Source organism: Drosophila mauritiana, chromosome 3R (assembly GCF_004382145.1).
Source record: "Drosophila mauritiana strain mau12 chromosome 3R, ASM438214v1, whole genome shotgun sequence".
Taxonomy (NCBI): Eukaryota; Metazoa; Arthropoda; class Insecta; order Diptera; family Drosophilidae; genus Drosophila; species Drosophila mauritiana.
In genome coordinates this window covers 10,324,228-10,337,934 of record NC_046670.1, presented here as the reverse complement: position 1 = coordinate 10,337,934, position 13,707 = coordinate 10,324,228, and the positions used below count along the sequence as shown (strand labels likewise).

The 13,707-nt window shown below is 45.6% G+C and overlaps 6 protein-coding genes across 8 annotated transcripts; 2 read left to right on the top strand and 4 right to left on the bottom strand.

Annotated features, from left to right (window-relative positions):
* The first annotated feature begins 40 nt into the window (after nt 1–40).
* Nucleotides 41–1,488, top strand: LOC117144130 (ARL-6-interacting protein 1 homolog). Its single transcript, XM_033309154.1, has 3 exons — nt 41–227; nt 337–702; nt 861–1,488. The coding sequence occupies exons 1-3, from the start codon at nt 204–206 to the stop codon at nt 1,062–1,064; spliced, it is 594 nt and encodes a 197-aa protein (XP_033165045.1). The 5' UTR covers nt 41–203; the 3' UTR covers nt 1,065–1,488.
* Nucleotides 1,389–3,316, bottom strand: LOC117144128 (G-patch domain and KOW motifs-containing protein). 2 transcript variants are annotated; one of them, XM_033309152.1, is made up of 3 exons: nt 3,094–3,316; nt 2,323–3,044; nt 1,389–2,260 (listed from the first exon to the last, which is right to left on the bottom strand). In XM_033309152.1, the coding sequence occupies exons 1-3, from the start codon at nt 3,228–3,230 to the stop codon at nt 1,497–1,499; spliced, it is 1,623 nt and encodes a 540-aa protein (XP_033165043.1). In that variant the 5' UTR covers nt 3,231–3,316; the 3' UTR covers nt 1,389–1,496. The 2 variants fall into 2 exon arrangements, with proteins under 2 accessions (XP_033165043.1, XP_033165044.1); XM_033309153.1 differs by having other exon boundaries at nt 2,323–3,037; nt 3,094–3,219.
* A 624-nt stretch (nt 3,317–3,940) lies between these two features.
* Nucleotides 3,941–6,350, top strand: LOC117143921 (T-complex protein 1 subunit gamma). The gene is made up of 5 exons (XM_033308835.1): nt 3,941–4,046; nt 4,185–4,278; nt 4,337–4,398; nt 4,484–4,983; nt 5,070–6,350. Exons 2-5 carry the CDS (start codon nt 4,245–4,247, stop codon nt 6,106–6,108), a joined length of 1,635 nt encoding a protein of 544 aa, XP_033164726.1. The 5' UTR covers nt 3,941–4,046; nt 4,185–4,244; the 3' UTR covers nt 6,109–6,350.
* LOC117143922 (N(6)-adenine-specific DNA methyltransferase METTL4) lies at nt 6,351–7,517 on the bottom strand. The gene has a single exon (XM_033308836.1). The coding sequence runs from the start codon at nt 7,490–7,492 to the stop codon at nt 6,413–6,415; it is 1,080 nt and encodes a 359-aa protein (XP_033164727.1). The 5' UTR covers nt 7,493–7,517; the 3' UTR covers nt 6,351–6,412.
* A 78-nt stretch (nt 7,518–7,595) lies between these two features.
* Nucleotides 7,596–8,414, bottom strand: LOC117144424. The gene is given in 2 exon segments (XM_033309567.1): nt 7,596–8,242; nt 8,245–8,414. Coding segments are annotated over 2 exon segments (645 nt in total). The 5' UTR covers nt 8,309–8,414; the 3' UTR covers nt 7,596–7,661.
* A 91-nt stretch (nt 8,415–8,505) lies between these two features.
* Nucleotides 8,506–11,633, bottom strand: LOC117144423 (modular serine protease). 2 transcript variants are annotated; one of them, XM_033309565.1, is made up of 6 exons: nt 11,407–11,631; nt 10,523–10,826; nt 9,962–10,443; nt 9,591–9,894; nt 9,317–9,538; nt 8,506–9,263 (listed from the first exon to the last, which is right to left on the bottom strand). In XM_033309565.1, exons 1-6 carry the CDS (start codon nt 11,471–11,473, stop codon nt 8,756–8,758), a joined length of 1,887 nt encoding a protein of 628 aa, XP_033165456.1. In that variant the 5' UTR covers nt 11,474–11,631; the 3' UTR covers nt 8,506–8,755. The 2 variants fall into 2 exon arrangements, with proteins under 2 accessions (XP_033165456.1, XP_033165457.1); XM_033309566.1 differs by lacking the exons at nt 8,506–9,263; nt 9,317–9,538 and having other exon boundaries at nt 9,683–9,894; nt 9,966–10,443; nt 11,407–11,633.
* Nucleotides 11,634–13,707: the final 2,074 nt, after the last annotated feature.

Genomic DNA, 13,707 nt, shown 5'->3' with positions numbered 1-13,707 from the left:
GAGGGAAAGTGCAATCGGTGTTTGAATAAAACAACCCCTGAATCAGTCATTTCAAAACGTGGAACAACGGTCACACTGCGACTTTGGCGACTTAAAAAGCACCCAAGAAAATTGATTTTTCGCTCAAACCGAAAGCAATACCTTTGGTCAAATACATTTCTCGGAATTGAACTCGCACCGCTAGGAAACAAAGAAAAGCCAGCATGGCAGCATCGCAGGTCGACCAGGTGAGCGAAGGGCGGAACTGCCGAAAGCTTTCCGGCCGGAAAACGGCGTCGCCATTGAAGCCCCGTGAGCTAATATCATAATAACTCCTAATTTTCCGGCATTTTCCAGAAACGAGCCCTCAACAAGTTGAAGCACGACTTGGAGCCCTTCCGGACAGCCATCGTGGGAGCGTACGGCGTGCTAACCTGGGAGAAGCAGTACTACGCCGGAGTGGTGTTCGGCGTCATCAGCGTCCTGTACCTGGTGCTGTGGTACCTGGACCTGTCGCTGATTACCCTGCTGTCGCTGTTCGGTGTCATTAGCATTTTGCTGAACTACGCATTCCCCAAGGTGTCGCGCCTGATCTTTGGCGGAGTCAACTGGGATGGCGACCAGGAGGCCAAGTTCGAGGACGTGTGCGGCCAGGTGTGCGCCGTCAAGAGCAGCGTGGTGGTCTGGTACGAGTACCTCTTCAACGAGCGGAAGTCCACAGTGGTGAGTAGAAGCGGTAGAGACCCAGTGTGTATACGTGTATGAAAACAAAAGAGCAGTTTCATGGCTCAGTATGTGCAGTAGATCTTCTTCTGCATGTGTAAATTAAAACCTCGGGTTCTATTATTATTTCATCTCACATTCATTCGTTTTGATTCCAGTTTGTAATTGTCATGAGCTTGGGTCTTTTGGCTATGGCCTGGATAGGAGCCATCATCAACAATCTACTGCTCATGTACCTGGCCACCCTACTCATCGTCATGTGGCCAGGACTACAGAACAAGGACATTTTTAAGGCCGTCACCCAAAGGGCCTCGAAGATCATCAACGAGAAGATCCAGTGCGACAAGAGGAAGCTGCAGTAAAGGAAACCTCATCTCAAACAACCAGATAAACTCATCACCATTTGACCAAAAATATAAAACATGCCTAAGTCATCTACTTGCCATTATGCACACATCGCATCACTAAATCACCCATTAGGCGCATTGAATTTGAAAATATAAATATCCTAAAAGATAAGAGCAGCGCATACAGACTATTCTCATCGGAAAACTAGCAAATCCGTGGTTCTGGCCCCATCACATCTCCTACTATAAGTTTGTAACATGTAAGACAGAAGGATTCTCGAAACGAGGTGTACGGAGAGAGAAAAAGAACGCGCAACAAAAGACATGGCATTTTTGTGATTATTTTGTGAGTTAATTGAAATTTATGATAATCCCAAGTAAGATAAAAAAGGAACTTAAGCGTCTAATGAACTATATTTAAATAAAGATTTCAACTGAATAGATCAATCACTGACGGTCTCTTGACCTAGATCGCGTGCGGGACCTGACGTGCTTGCTCCTCTTGGTCTTCTTTTTGTGCTTGCTGGGGTGCCGACGATGGTTTTCATCGAGGCTGTCATCGCTCTCTGAGCTGGAGTCGTGGTCCACCTTTCTCGATTTGTTTTTGGACTTCTTTGAGTGTTTTCTTGACTTGTGGCTGGATGATTTCTTCTTGTGCTTCCTGCGTTCATATGCAGAGTCGGAGTCGCTCTCGGTGGACTCTCCCGTATCGTCTGCCTCGTCTGAACTACTCTTTGTTCTTCTGGTGCTCCGGGGACTCTGCGAACGCTTTCGGTCACGGTCCTCCCGCTTCGGCTTAGATGGGCTTCTGCCTCTGGGACTCGGCGAACGACGACGCTCACGTTCCTCGCGTTTAGATACAGAGGAGCTACTACTCCGTAGGTCTTGCACATACTTCTTTTCTCGATCCACCTCCTCTTTGTAAGATTTGGCTTCTTTGTACGATTTTCTCTCGTCCTTGTACGTCCTGCGATGTTCGTCCTTGTATTTGTAAGACCTATTATCTTCTTCCTTGTATCTCATGCGATAGTCTTCTTTACTAGATCTCTGGTCCTCTGACTTTGAACTCTTTTGATCTCGAGCTTCATCCCGGTCTGATCTAATTTCTTCCCTGCGGTCTCTGTCCCTTCTTCCTGACGGATTTTCCTGCTTTACAATAATCTGGCCATGCTCGTTTTCATGTTTTTTGAATTCTTCGTATTTGGCAGTGTCTGAAAAGAAATGTTAAAATGTCACAAATTTAAAGGATTTGAATTTTCCAGGCTCTACTTACTTATGCATTTGCCATACTGAGAGTACTCCTTGCGGGATACGGGCTGACAAAGGAACTCGTTGAACGCCTCTTTGGCTCCTCCAATTGCCATTTTGACAATAACTCGCCCTGCATGGTCATCAAAACCTTGGATTTGGCCATATTGATCCTTCTGCTTGCCGCCCAGGATGCGCACGTAGGCCTGCTTCTTGATCTCTAGTACCTCGTTCTTTTCCGGCTGGACCAGTAGAGCTTTAGGTTTGAGCGCCTTATCTGCTCCCAGACCCATGCCTTTGGGTCGCAGAAAGGGGGCATCATCGATGGGTCCTGAGCCCTTCTTTTTTGGCGGTGGATCAACCCAGCCCATGCCGCGCAGCATAGCTAAGCCAAATTGTTGTATAGGTATGTTGTCATAGTCATCTAATGTTGCCTCCTTGGCACCATCGAGAGGCAGTTCGTCTGCCTTAAGAGCGGGTAGGACAAGTTTCTGGTCATCTAGGCCTTCGGCACCGTTATTTTGCATGGCAGATATTAATTCCCGAGCTGCTCTCTGTTCCAGACTCTCTGTTGGACCACCTGCGGTGACTTCTGCTATAGACTGGGCCACAGGAGTCACCTCCTCTGGATCCGGTTCCTCCTCGCCAAGCAGAACTGCCCGCCTCCTCATCAGGCTCGCCAAAGCGGACGAAGTCTTCTGCATGCCGATCATTTTGATGGTAAGAGGAGCAGCTTCCACCTTTTCGCTAAAGGTTACATATGAGTATAAAACAATTTCAAGGTATTTTAACTTACGCGACTGGCATGATTTCGTTTCCTTCCAAACATTTTATCAACTCCACCTTGCTTTCCTCTTTCGGCTGCTTGCTGGGCAGAATGTTTGGTTTCTTGGACAACTTACTAAAGCCAAAAGATATCTTCTTGGCCTCCATGGATTAGTATTGTTGTCTAGTTAATAAATGAATAACTATTAAAAACAATTTGAAGCCGAAATGGATCGTAAACAAACAGGCCACAGCTGACTCGCGGTTTGTTATCGTTATCGATAATTGATTTAATTTATGAAACGCTTACACTACACTTTTAAAGTATTTCATAAAATAATTTATTTTCCCATTTATAACATTAAAACTACCATGAAGTCCATTTATGTCCATTTCTAGCGGTTATATTGATAACAAAAACAGTACAAGATCGTCACAATATTAAAAAGTTTGACGCTGCTTATGTAACTCATCATTCCAAATAATCGCTCTTCCCCACGTTATATTCAGAAAGTCCTACAACATTTGCTTTTTCAAAGGTGATAAAATTTCCATCAATTATTTGTTAACTTCTTTTAAGTTTAATTCGTAAGGCTTCACAGGCTTCCAAATTGCCACATGACTGATTGACTTTAAACTAAAAGAATTAACATTTTAACTATGAAATGATAGAAATTTGAAATAAAATTTAAATCTTTATATTACCAATTGATTTTCAGTAACACTTACACCGTAGAAAATATTATTTATTTTCATATGTTTAAATGTTTTAATTTCGAGTAAGCCTCAAGGTGGAAAATTTAAAACCAATATGGGCGCTTTTTAAGAATCGCAGTTAGGGCGAATGCAATTCTGCGACATCGATAACAAATGTTGCATAGTGTAAGCATACTGTTTCTCGATATCGATTCTTAAGAGAGCTTCTGCTTCGAATTGTAAAGAATTTGAATTAAACTTGTAAGCGATCGCAAACTTCTGTTAGCAGTAAGTGAGAAAAGAAAAGGAATTGGAAGAAGGAATTGGCAGAAGTAACTAAAAAGCCGGTCCGCTCAATTTCCTATCGAACCTTCTCGAATAATGTGTCATCGGCGGGTCTAACCTCACTCATTCTCTTTCAAACAGCGGCAGCGCCAGCACGAGTTCAATTGTTTTCACGCAGAAATAAATTAAACAGCCAGAAAGATGTTCGGTGGACAGCAGCCAATACTCGTGTTGAGTGAGTATAAAATTTGCACGTCGTAGAGCCCAATTGCAATCGAATTACCCGCCGGCAGGTCAAAACACAAAGAGAGAATCGGGCCGCAAAGTGCAGTTGGAGAACATCCAAGCCGGAAAGGTATGCGTGACTCACATGTCTGGGTCTTGGGTTTTTGTGTTCTCGCGTTTTCTGACCATCTGCTGATTGAAACGCCTTTTTCCAGGCCATCGCTGATGTGATACGCACATGTCTGGGGCCCCAGGCCATGCTGAAGATGCTGATGGACCCCATGGGTGGCATCGTGATGACCAACGATGGCAACGCCATCCTGCGTGAGATCACCGTGCAGCACCCGGCGGCCAAGAGCATGATTGAAATTGCCCGCACACAGGACGAGGAGGTTGGCGATGGTACCACATCGGTCATCGTCCTGGCCGGCGAGATGCTGGCCGCCGCCGAGCCCTTCCTCCAGCAACAGATCCACCCCACTGTTATCATTCGCGCCTACCGCGAGGCCCTCGAGGACATTGTCGGCCACCTGCAGTCCCAGCTAAGCATCCAATTGGACGTCAAGGATAAAGCCAAGATGGCCGATGTGGTCAAGGCCTGTGTAGGCACCAAGTTCATTGGCAAGTGGTCCGACCTTGCTGTCAAGATTGCCCTGGACGCCGTCGAGACGGTGACGCTGAATGAGAATGGCCGTTTAGAGGTAGACATTAAACGGTAAGAATGATTGGCAGATAAAAATTTGTTATGCTAATTTCTTTAACTACATTTTTGAATAATTATTAACTTTGGTACTTTCACAGCTATGCCAAGGTGGAGAAGATCCCCGGTGGCGCCATCGAGGAGTCGTGTGTTCTTAAGGGCGTGATGATCAACAAGGACGTGACGCATCCCAAGATGCGACGCCTCATCGAGAATCCCCGCATCGTGCTGCTTGACTGCTCGCTGGAGTACAAGAAGGGCGAGAGCCAAACCAACGTGGAGATCATCGGGGAGCAAGACTTCACCCGCATGCTGCAGATCGAGGAGGAGTTTGTGCAGCGCATCTGCGCCGACATCATTGCCGTGAAACCGGATTTGGTATTCACTGAGAAGGGCGTCTCCGATCTCGCCCAGCACTATTTGCTGAAGGCTGGCATCACGGCCATCCGTCGGCTGCGTAAGACTGACAATCTGCGCATCGCTCGCGCCTGCGGTGCCACCATCGTGAACCGCACCGAGGAGCTGACCGAGAAGGATGTGGGCACCGGAGCTGGACTGTTCGAAGTCAAAAAGATCGGCGATGAGTACTTCACTTTCGTGACGGAGTGCAAGGAGCCCAAGGCCTGCACCATCCTGCTGCGCGGTGCCAGCAAGGACATCCTGAACGAAACGGAGCGCAACCTGCAGGACGCCCTGCACGTGGCCCGCAACTTGGTGCTGGAGCCACGCCTGGTAGCTGGCGGCGGCGCCGTTGAGATGGCTGTCTCCCAGCTGCTCACGCGCAAGCAGGTTAAGGGACCATACACGGCGGTGGCCCACGCCCTGGAGATCATACCGCGCACACTGGCTCAGAATTGCGGCGCCAACACCATCCGTGCCCTGACCGCTCTCCGCGCCAAGCACGCTTCCCACACCGGCGATGGCGTCTGCGCCTGGGGCATCGACGGCGAGTCCGGCGAAATCGTCGACATGAACGTGAAGAACATCTGGGAGCCGCTGGCCGTCAAGCTTCAGACCTACAAGACCGCCGTGGAGACGGCCATCCTGCTGCTGCGCATCGACGACATCGTCTCTGGATCAAAGAAACGCGGCGGCAACGAGCCCACCAACCCGGCGGCCATGGCCCAGGGTCAGGAGTAGTAGCCTGCGATCAACCACGTGTATTAATAATGCTTACTATCCTTTAATACTTAATTTAACACTAAAAAGAAAGAAAAAACAAAATCCCATGCACGCCACCCCAAATGTTTAACATTTAGCTTCAGCCAGGCATTGTTGGCTTCTCTGGAAGGAGGAAACACATCCGCCGGCCGCCTACACACAAATTCAAATGCATTTGCTCTCATTAACAGTACACAAATAAAATTGTTAAAACTCAAAAATGCTTATAAATCCCTTATTTAATGAGGTACTTGTAAAAATTAAATACCATAATTAGGCGTAGCTAATTTACCTCCTCCTGGTTGCAATGTTCTACTTCTCGCACTTTATATAGCCTTTCGTCCATTAGTTTGAGCACTTCTAAGCCAATTGAAGTGAAGTGGGGATGTAGATATCGGGCAAACAGTTCTAGGCAGTTTGGTTCCTTCTGGTCCTCATCCAACAGAAGGTACTCCCTCAGCCAAGACAGCAGTGGTGGCTTGTGGGAATGCACAATGCTGGGTACGCTGAAGAGCAGCTCGGTCTGCTGGATATCTTTTCCGTAGTTCTCAGAAGCATCGGTACGACAGGCCATGTAGAGCATCTCGTATGGCTGCTTCTGGGTGAGATCCGACTGCGGAGGAGCAATCAGTTCATGGTCTGTGCTGAGTTTGTACCATCGGAGCTTGTGGAGCAAGCGCAGATTCCAGCTGGGCAAGAGCTGCTGCTCCAGGGCCAACTGATGCAGCGCCGAATTGGTGCACCAGATGGCCACCAGTGACCGTGAGTGCGTAAGCTGCGAGAGCGGTATGTGCGACAGTTGCTCATTGCTCAGCATAGAGTATCCCAGCTCCGGCTTGGCCCGCTTTATCCTGCGGATGTACTTATTCCGCCACGGAGGATCCAGCACGATGAGATCGTAGGCGGGCAGAAGTTGGTGCAGCAGTGCAGGCAGATTGTCCACATTGTGGTTGAAGAATCGGGATTGATTGGGAATCAAGTACACGCCACGGGATCCATCAACTCCCAGGAACCGCTGCATCCGTCCACTTTCGTTGGCACCATGCAACTGCGGCACGTTGTAGTCATCCTCCCAGTGCCTCTCTATCGGTGGACTGTCCCCCAGTTCAGGGGGCATGCTCAGAAGTTTTAGATATCCATTCACTAAGTGTAAATCCTCCAAGGACGACGGATCTTCTACGCCGGCTTTCCTTTTGCGCTTCCTGGTCTTGGCTTCCTCATTTCCTTGGCCAGTCTTTTTGGCATGGAACTGGAACAGTTCGGACTTGATCTTAAATTCGCCATATGATTCGTTTATCAGTTTCCTGTGGTCCAAGAACACTGCCAATTTCGAATCTTCAGTTTTCTTTTGCAATTTTAACATTTCCGAAATTGAAATGTTTATCTGAATATCATCACTGCGTCTATCGATAGTTTTTCCAGGGCGCGAAATATTACAAAAATATAAAATAATTGAATACCGACGGTATTGATTTTTTATTATTAACGATATTCATTAAGAACTATATAGAGTTTTAGAGTTATACCCACTACTAATAACGGGTCTTATTCCTGCTTAAATTAAAATAATCCTTTATATGGATTAACAAATCAGCATGGAGTGTTCGATTTCCACGACGGTTGTAGTAGCAAAGCTCCTCGCTGGAATTTTCGGCTATAAATCTCAACATTGTCCACATGTCCAGCTTATATTTGCATCTCAGGGGATTATGCTTTTGGTTTCCCTTTAGGAAGAAGAAGGCGGGTGGGGACTCTACGAGGAACTTTTTTGGGACACTAGCTCCATGTATATCCATCTTGTACAGAAGCACTGACTCCTGTTTCAGTTTATCGGCCAGGGGAAATGAGTCCACTGTACATCCTTCGTCACTCCGAGAGAAGCTGAAGTCATCCTCATTGAAGATAAACGACTGCCACACATCGTCCACGAAGAAGTCCATCTCGCCGCCAAGAAGCCCAGGGGCAGCTAGTCGGTATACCATATCTATCCATTTCTCCAGCGCTCCGATATCATTCGCAAACACATGAAGAACTACGAGGGTCGGTCGCCTGTGGATCTCCCACGATGATCGTAATCTTCCAAAATTGGGAAGTCGCTGGAGTCGGTCCTTGATTTTTCCGGAAACAAGGTTTTGAAGTTCGGCGGCGGCGGGTTGTAGCCGCAGTAATATTCAGACATGTTTACATCATTCAATTGGCCAACCAAGTGAAATTGCCGGTCGCTTGACTAATTATCAGCTGATTAGTCATAAAATATTTGATTAAATACGATTGCAGTGGTGGGCCTGAGTTTCTGACTTATCGATAGATATTAAGTTCGATTTTTGTCAGCCGCTCAAAATTTGAAATAGTAGCTTTTCAAAATCTAAATCTAAATTCACTTAAAAACACTGCGTATATTTCAAAACTGATGTGGTATCAATAAGCATGATGTTGAGGATTACAGGGTAAATAGCTTAGTGTAGCAATTGGTAATTGTCCTTTACAAAGAACTGACTTGGAATAACCTAATACACAATTGCCCTTTGAGATTCACCCTTTGCAATGTTTCGATTGAAAATAGGTTGGACGACTTAAATAAAATCTCTTCAAATAAATCTATTCTAATCACAATAAGTGCCCGGACTCAGGACCTGGTTTCCACGCTCCTGTTCATCGCATTCAGGATCATATCCTCGAAGTGCTGGATGTTGGTCATCACGGTCAGGCTGTGGGCACACTGATCTGCATTGGGTGCATTGCTGATCACCCCGAAGAGGAAGTGACGGGGGATGTTCCAGTTGGAGAAGGCGTTGGTCGACAGCTCGGAGGTGAACCCACCGCCACTGTCACCCTGGCAGGCGAGCGACTTGCCCTGCGTGAAGATGCAGAACTTGTCTGCCTGGATGTCCCGCAGATTCTGACGGCACACGGAATTCGACTTGGACACGGCGGGTACAAACTGGAGTTCGTGCTTGTTCTCTATGTTCCAGCCAGCAAACTTGCCCTGCACCTCATTCGTGACGCCCTCCTTCTCTGCAAAGCTGGCGAAGGTAACGCAAATGGGCCGGATTACGTGGCTCAGCTCGAAGGGCTCGTCAAGGGTCAGAAGGGCCAGATCCTGGAAATAGTTTTCCGTCCTTCCTTTGTAGCCACTGCAAGGAATCAGTGCTAAGAAACGTGAAGGAGCCAGTTTCTTTTTACTTACGGTGCTATTTCTATGAGCCTCACATCCCGTCGCTTTTCATCCGGAGAAGTTTCTCCGTAATTGCGGTAGAATTTGGCCGCAATCACCCGGAAGGTGTCGTAGCTGTAGGGCAGTCGAGTACCCTCGTCGTATACGCAATGTGCTGCGGTTATGACTAGGTCCGGGGTGAGTAGCGATCCCCCGCACTGAAAGTGGTAGTCCTTCTCGTTGTGCCACACATATCTGCACAGGGAATATCAATGAAATCATCGGGATGGATAGTTAGCTGACTTACAGTCCCACATGCCAGGGCACAACCGTGTTGTTGATCGCATAACCGCCGGACGAGAAGCTTTTTATGGGCGTGGCTAGCTGGCCGCAGTCCTGCTCGCATCGCTGGCGTCCGCGGTTCCAGTATCCTCCCTTCATGCACCGCATTTCTGGCAGTGGGCTCAGGGTCTTGAATCCGGTGGAGCAGACAAACTTCACTTCGGTGCCGGGCGGATGGAATGGTTTGCGGCAGTCCACTTGCTGTCCATTGTGGGTGCACAAGGCCTTCGTAGAGTAGCCATCGAATTCTCCGGCAGTGCTGCAGTATTCTACGGAAAAGTAAGGAGTACATGTGAGAAATTACTACCAGGGAACGGCCAAAACACAGTCACTCACTCACGCATTTCGGGATTGTGGAAGTACTCCACTTTTTCTTGGCGCAGTAGCTGCTCTCCTCTCCCTCCAGCACATATCCCTGCTTGCAGGAGAATCGCACTGTTCCCCGGGTAATGGGTCCAGTGAGGACGCGGCTGCCGTCACCCGTCAGGATGGGCCTTTCGTCGCCAAGTGGCAAGGGGCATCCGAGCAGCTCCAGCGGAGTCTCAGTCACAACGGGTGTGGTCACCTTCTTGGTGGTGTTGCATAGCAGTGGTGCCTCATCGGATCCGTCGTAGCAGTCGTTCTCCCCATTGCATGACAATGACCCCGAGATGCACCCACCTGTTCCGCACTTGAAGGAGTAAGCTGGACACTCCATGTGGCCGCACAGCTCCACCGACTCGTCAAAGCCCGTTCCATCCGCACAGTCGTCCTTGCCGTCGCACAGAAAGTTGCTCTTGTCCAGGCAAATTCCGGATGGGCACTTGAACTCATTTTCCCTAAAGTGGAAGAGAAGCAATTAATGTATCCATTCCTAGTCCCCATCCTGTTGTCTACATTCTACATTTCAGTACTCACTGGCAATTGCCTTGAAGCCGTCGATCGTGCTGCCGTATATCGTCCTCGTTGCCGCATCTCAACCTGGTCTCATCGGAACCATCTGCGCACTCATTGACTCCATTGCACCCAGCTGTCCCGATCACACATGCTCCATAGGTGCACTGGAAATAGGGCTTGGTGCAGTGCTGCCGCTGGGAGACACAGGTCAACGCCGTCTCATCGGATCCATCCGGACAGTTCTTCTCGCCATTGCAGAAATCGTACTGCGAAATGCAGCTGCCGTTGTCGCACTCAAAATGCGAGCTGTCACATGCCGCAAATACTTCAAAAAGGATCCATTCGATTAAAATATTATAAGGATAATGGTGTGTACCTTTACTTAATTGTTCTGACTGCGTAACCACATATATTTAAATCAAGTTTCATTAATTTAGAGCACTTTTATCACAGTAAGAGCGGTGTTACTCATTTTACTACATTTTAAATTTAATGAAAACTTACGTTTAGTATAAATGAGTAACTTTCATACTTCCAAGATTCCCACTTTTACAACTTATGCAAATTTTTACCATTTAAATAACGCGATTGTGTAATGCTGTGTAGATATTTTTCCTAGCATTTGAGTGGATTAAACTGCCTGTAAGAACTGCCGGCAGCTTAACTAAATTACCGCGTTTTTTATTATTTATTTCCGTACACAATCTCTTACCCTTCACACCTAGTCAGTTCCCTGGAGTGTACTGAACAAACTAAAAATCAACAGAGATAAACAGATCGCGATTTCAAGATGAACCGGCTCAAATCGAGTTCTGAGAATCTCTCTGTGAGAACAACGCATTTACATATGTACAGAAAATGTTTATTTTCGTTCCATTTGTATTATCATTTTGAACTTTACTCACTTGTTCTGAATCTCAATAAAAGCGCGCAGAGGAACAATGGATTTGATAAAAACGATATTAGTTGCATAATCCTTATTTCTGATGCACTATTATGCACTCGATCCAGGTGCACAAGGCAATCACATAGGTATGCCTAAAACAAGTGCGTGCTGATTAAAGTCGTCTGGAAAGCACTTGTCGCCGAGCTAAGAACGAGTCCGACCGAGCTTACAAAGCGAACTGAGCTCCAAAGTGTTCAAGCCGAATCTTATACCAATGAGAAAACACGTTTTAAGAGCACCTCATCAGTATCGATTAGAGTGCAAAGAGCTTCAGTTCATAATAGAAGTCGAGTGAGTGTAGTATTTATATCTCATTTTATTCACCAATATCTATCGATACCGCAGAAAAATTATATATGAAATTTCGTGTTCGCATTTCCACTAGCTGAGTAACGGGTATCTGATAGTCGGGGAAGTCGACTATAGCATTCTCTCTGTTATCAAACTTTTAGCAAATTCATTCTGGATTCTTTTTGCTGCACTGGTTTGAGTCCGTGCTAGAAATAGGGGTTTCGCCTAATTCTTTTGAAAGATTTTGAGGAAACTAACTAGGAAAATCAATTTCTTGTATTTTTAAAGAAATAGTTTTCTAAATGTAGAAAACAGACAAATAAATGAAATTCGTAAAAATTAAATCAATTAATAAAAACGGTTAAATAAAAATGGCCTTCTTATAAAAACCCAATAAAAAATGTGTACGTTTTTTTAAAGTCTAAAAGTACTCAAATTTCTTGCAAATTAAATTTTTTGACGCTAGTGCTGCCAGATCTTCGAAATAATGATTACCTTCCCCATAATCCAACGTATATTTCAGATCGTATTCATTTCCATCAGTTCTACGCGTAGCGTACAATGTAGAATATGCGAAGTCTACATTTCATTTGTGTAAATTTTACTTTTACATTTGTATGGTTTGAATTTGCACTAAAAATTGTATTCCTGGATAGCACGGCAAGAAAAAATGTTAATTTTTATGGACTATCTTGGAACAAGATACTTCTTAAGCCAAAGAAGTTTAGTGCCAAATGAAGAATATTGTTATTAGGAATTTAAAATGTGGGTCTGCGATTTTAAGAGTACCACCCTTATGAATTACCTACAATTCCAAAACCAACTATTTCACATTAACAATCCAAAGACAGCTTTTAAATTATTTAAATCGTTTTGTTTAATTTATTTGTTTCATTTTCCACGTTCTCACTGGTTGCTGTTTGTTTTGTGTTTGTTCTTTTTACGTGTAGTTTATATTGATAATTTACAACTTACGGAGCTAACATAGAATGGCATTAAATTAGAGTTACATCGATTAAGTATAAACGGAGCCTGCGGGTCCAATCGTCGATCGCGGGGAGGGGAAATTACAAGTAGAAAATGTAACCGCAAAGTATCTGTAGGTCTGATCTGATCGGATGAAGTAGGTATATAGGAAAAGTAGTAGTCTCTTATGGATAGGCCTGCTCGGCCGAGGGTCAGAGAGTTTAAAGTAAAAGCCACTAGCAAATGTACAAGTAAGTAGCGATTATTTAACTATTTACTACGAATGCACTGGTAAGTAAGTAGTAGGTAAGTGGTAGGATGCAGTACTGTATGCAAGACCCCACCGAATCGTCTTCCTTTTACGTATATCTGTTGCTACGATAATCCACGTTTAAATATTTATGTATTGTATTTTAGCGTCTATTCTTGGTTTGCGGTGGCGGGGACACCCCATTCGATCCACGCATATGCGTTTAAAATCTATAACATTTAACTTATTCTTATTTACGTATTTGCATCTGCCTCCGTTCCGTGCCGCAGAATTACTCTCTTATTGTTTGTCCATCTCGACTCGATCCCCACATACATAAGTACATAAATATATATCAAGATTTATAAATATAATATATCTATAATCGAATCTTAGGCGGTAGTACGTATACATCTTCTGCAGGACCTCGTTTCGAACAGCCCCAACTGGGACCACCATGGAAACTCAACTGAAGGATCAATTTTCGGGACACACACACGGAGCGCCTTGTGGCTTGAGTCGAGCACAGCTCGTTGGATCCACTAAACTATATATATGGTATCGGTATCGGTATGGTATCGTTATAGCTAATCGGTATGGGTATCTCTATAGAGCGTACAACTCACGATCAATTAACGGATCGAAACGAGATCAAAAGCAATTTCGCATGCAAGCGGGCAGTCCGCGAACTCTTTCTCAAACAACTCAGGCTCTAATTACACTGGGAGAACGGAAAATAGCAATGGCAGAACT

Bases quoted from the DNA above. Each gene is read 5' to 3' on its own strand.
- LOC117144423 (XM_033309565.1), bottom strand. From the start codon at position 11,473: ATGCAACTAATATCGTTTTTATCAAATCCATTGTTCCTCTGCGCGCTT. The intron at 10,444-10,522 runs GTGAGTACTGAA...CTTCCACTTTAG, and splicing joins CGGCTTCAAGGCAATTGCCA to GGAAAATGAGTTCAAGTGCC. The intron at 9,895-9,961 runs GTGAGTGACTGT...ACTTTTCCGTAG, and splicing joins CACAATCCCGAAATGCGTGA to AATACTGCAGCACTGCCGGA.
- LOC117144130 (XM_033309154.1), top strand. From the start codon at position 204: ATGGCAGCATCGCAGGTCGACCAG. The intron at 228-336 runs GTGAGCGAAGGG...GGCATTTTCCAG, and splicing joins CAGCATCGCAGGTCGACCAG to AAACGAGCCCTCAACAAGTT. The intron at 703-860 runs GTGAGTAGAAGC...TTTTGATTCCAG, and splicing joins ACGAGCGGAAGTCCACAGTG to TTTGTAATTGTCATGAGCTT.
- LOC117143922 (XM_033308836.1), bottom strand. From the start codon at position 7,492: ATGTTAAAATTGCAAAAGAAAACTGAAGATTCGAAATTGGCAGTGTTC.
- LOC117144128 (XM_033309152.1), bottom strand. From the start codon at position 3,230: ATGGAGGCCAAGAAGATATCTTTTGGCTTTAGTAAGTTGTCCAAGAAA. The intron at 3,045-3,093 runs GTAAGTTAAAAT...TGTAACCTTTAG, and splicing joins AACGAAATCATGCCAGTCGC to CGAAAAGGTGGAAGCTGCTC. The intron at 2,261-2,322 runs GTAAGTAGAGCC...ATTTCTTTTCAG, and splicing joins TCAGTATGGCAAATGCATAA to ACACTGCCAAATACGAAGAA.
- LOC117143921 (XM_033308835.1), top strand. From the start codon at position 4,245: ATGTTCGGTGGACAGCAGCCAATACTCGTGTTGA. The intron at 4,279-4,336 runs GTGAGTATAAAA...ACCCGCCGGCAG, and splicing joins GCAGCCAATACTCGTGTTGA to GTCAAAACACAAAGAGAGAA. The intron at 4,984-5,069 runs GTAAGAATGATT...GTACTTTCACAG, and splicing joins TTAGAGGTAGACATTAAACG to CTATGCCAAGGTGGAGAAGA.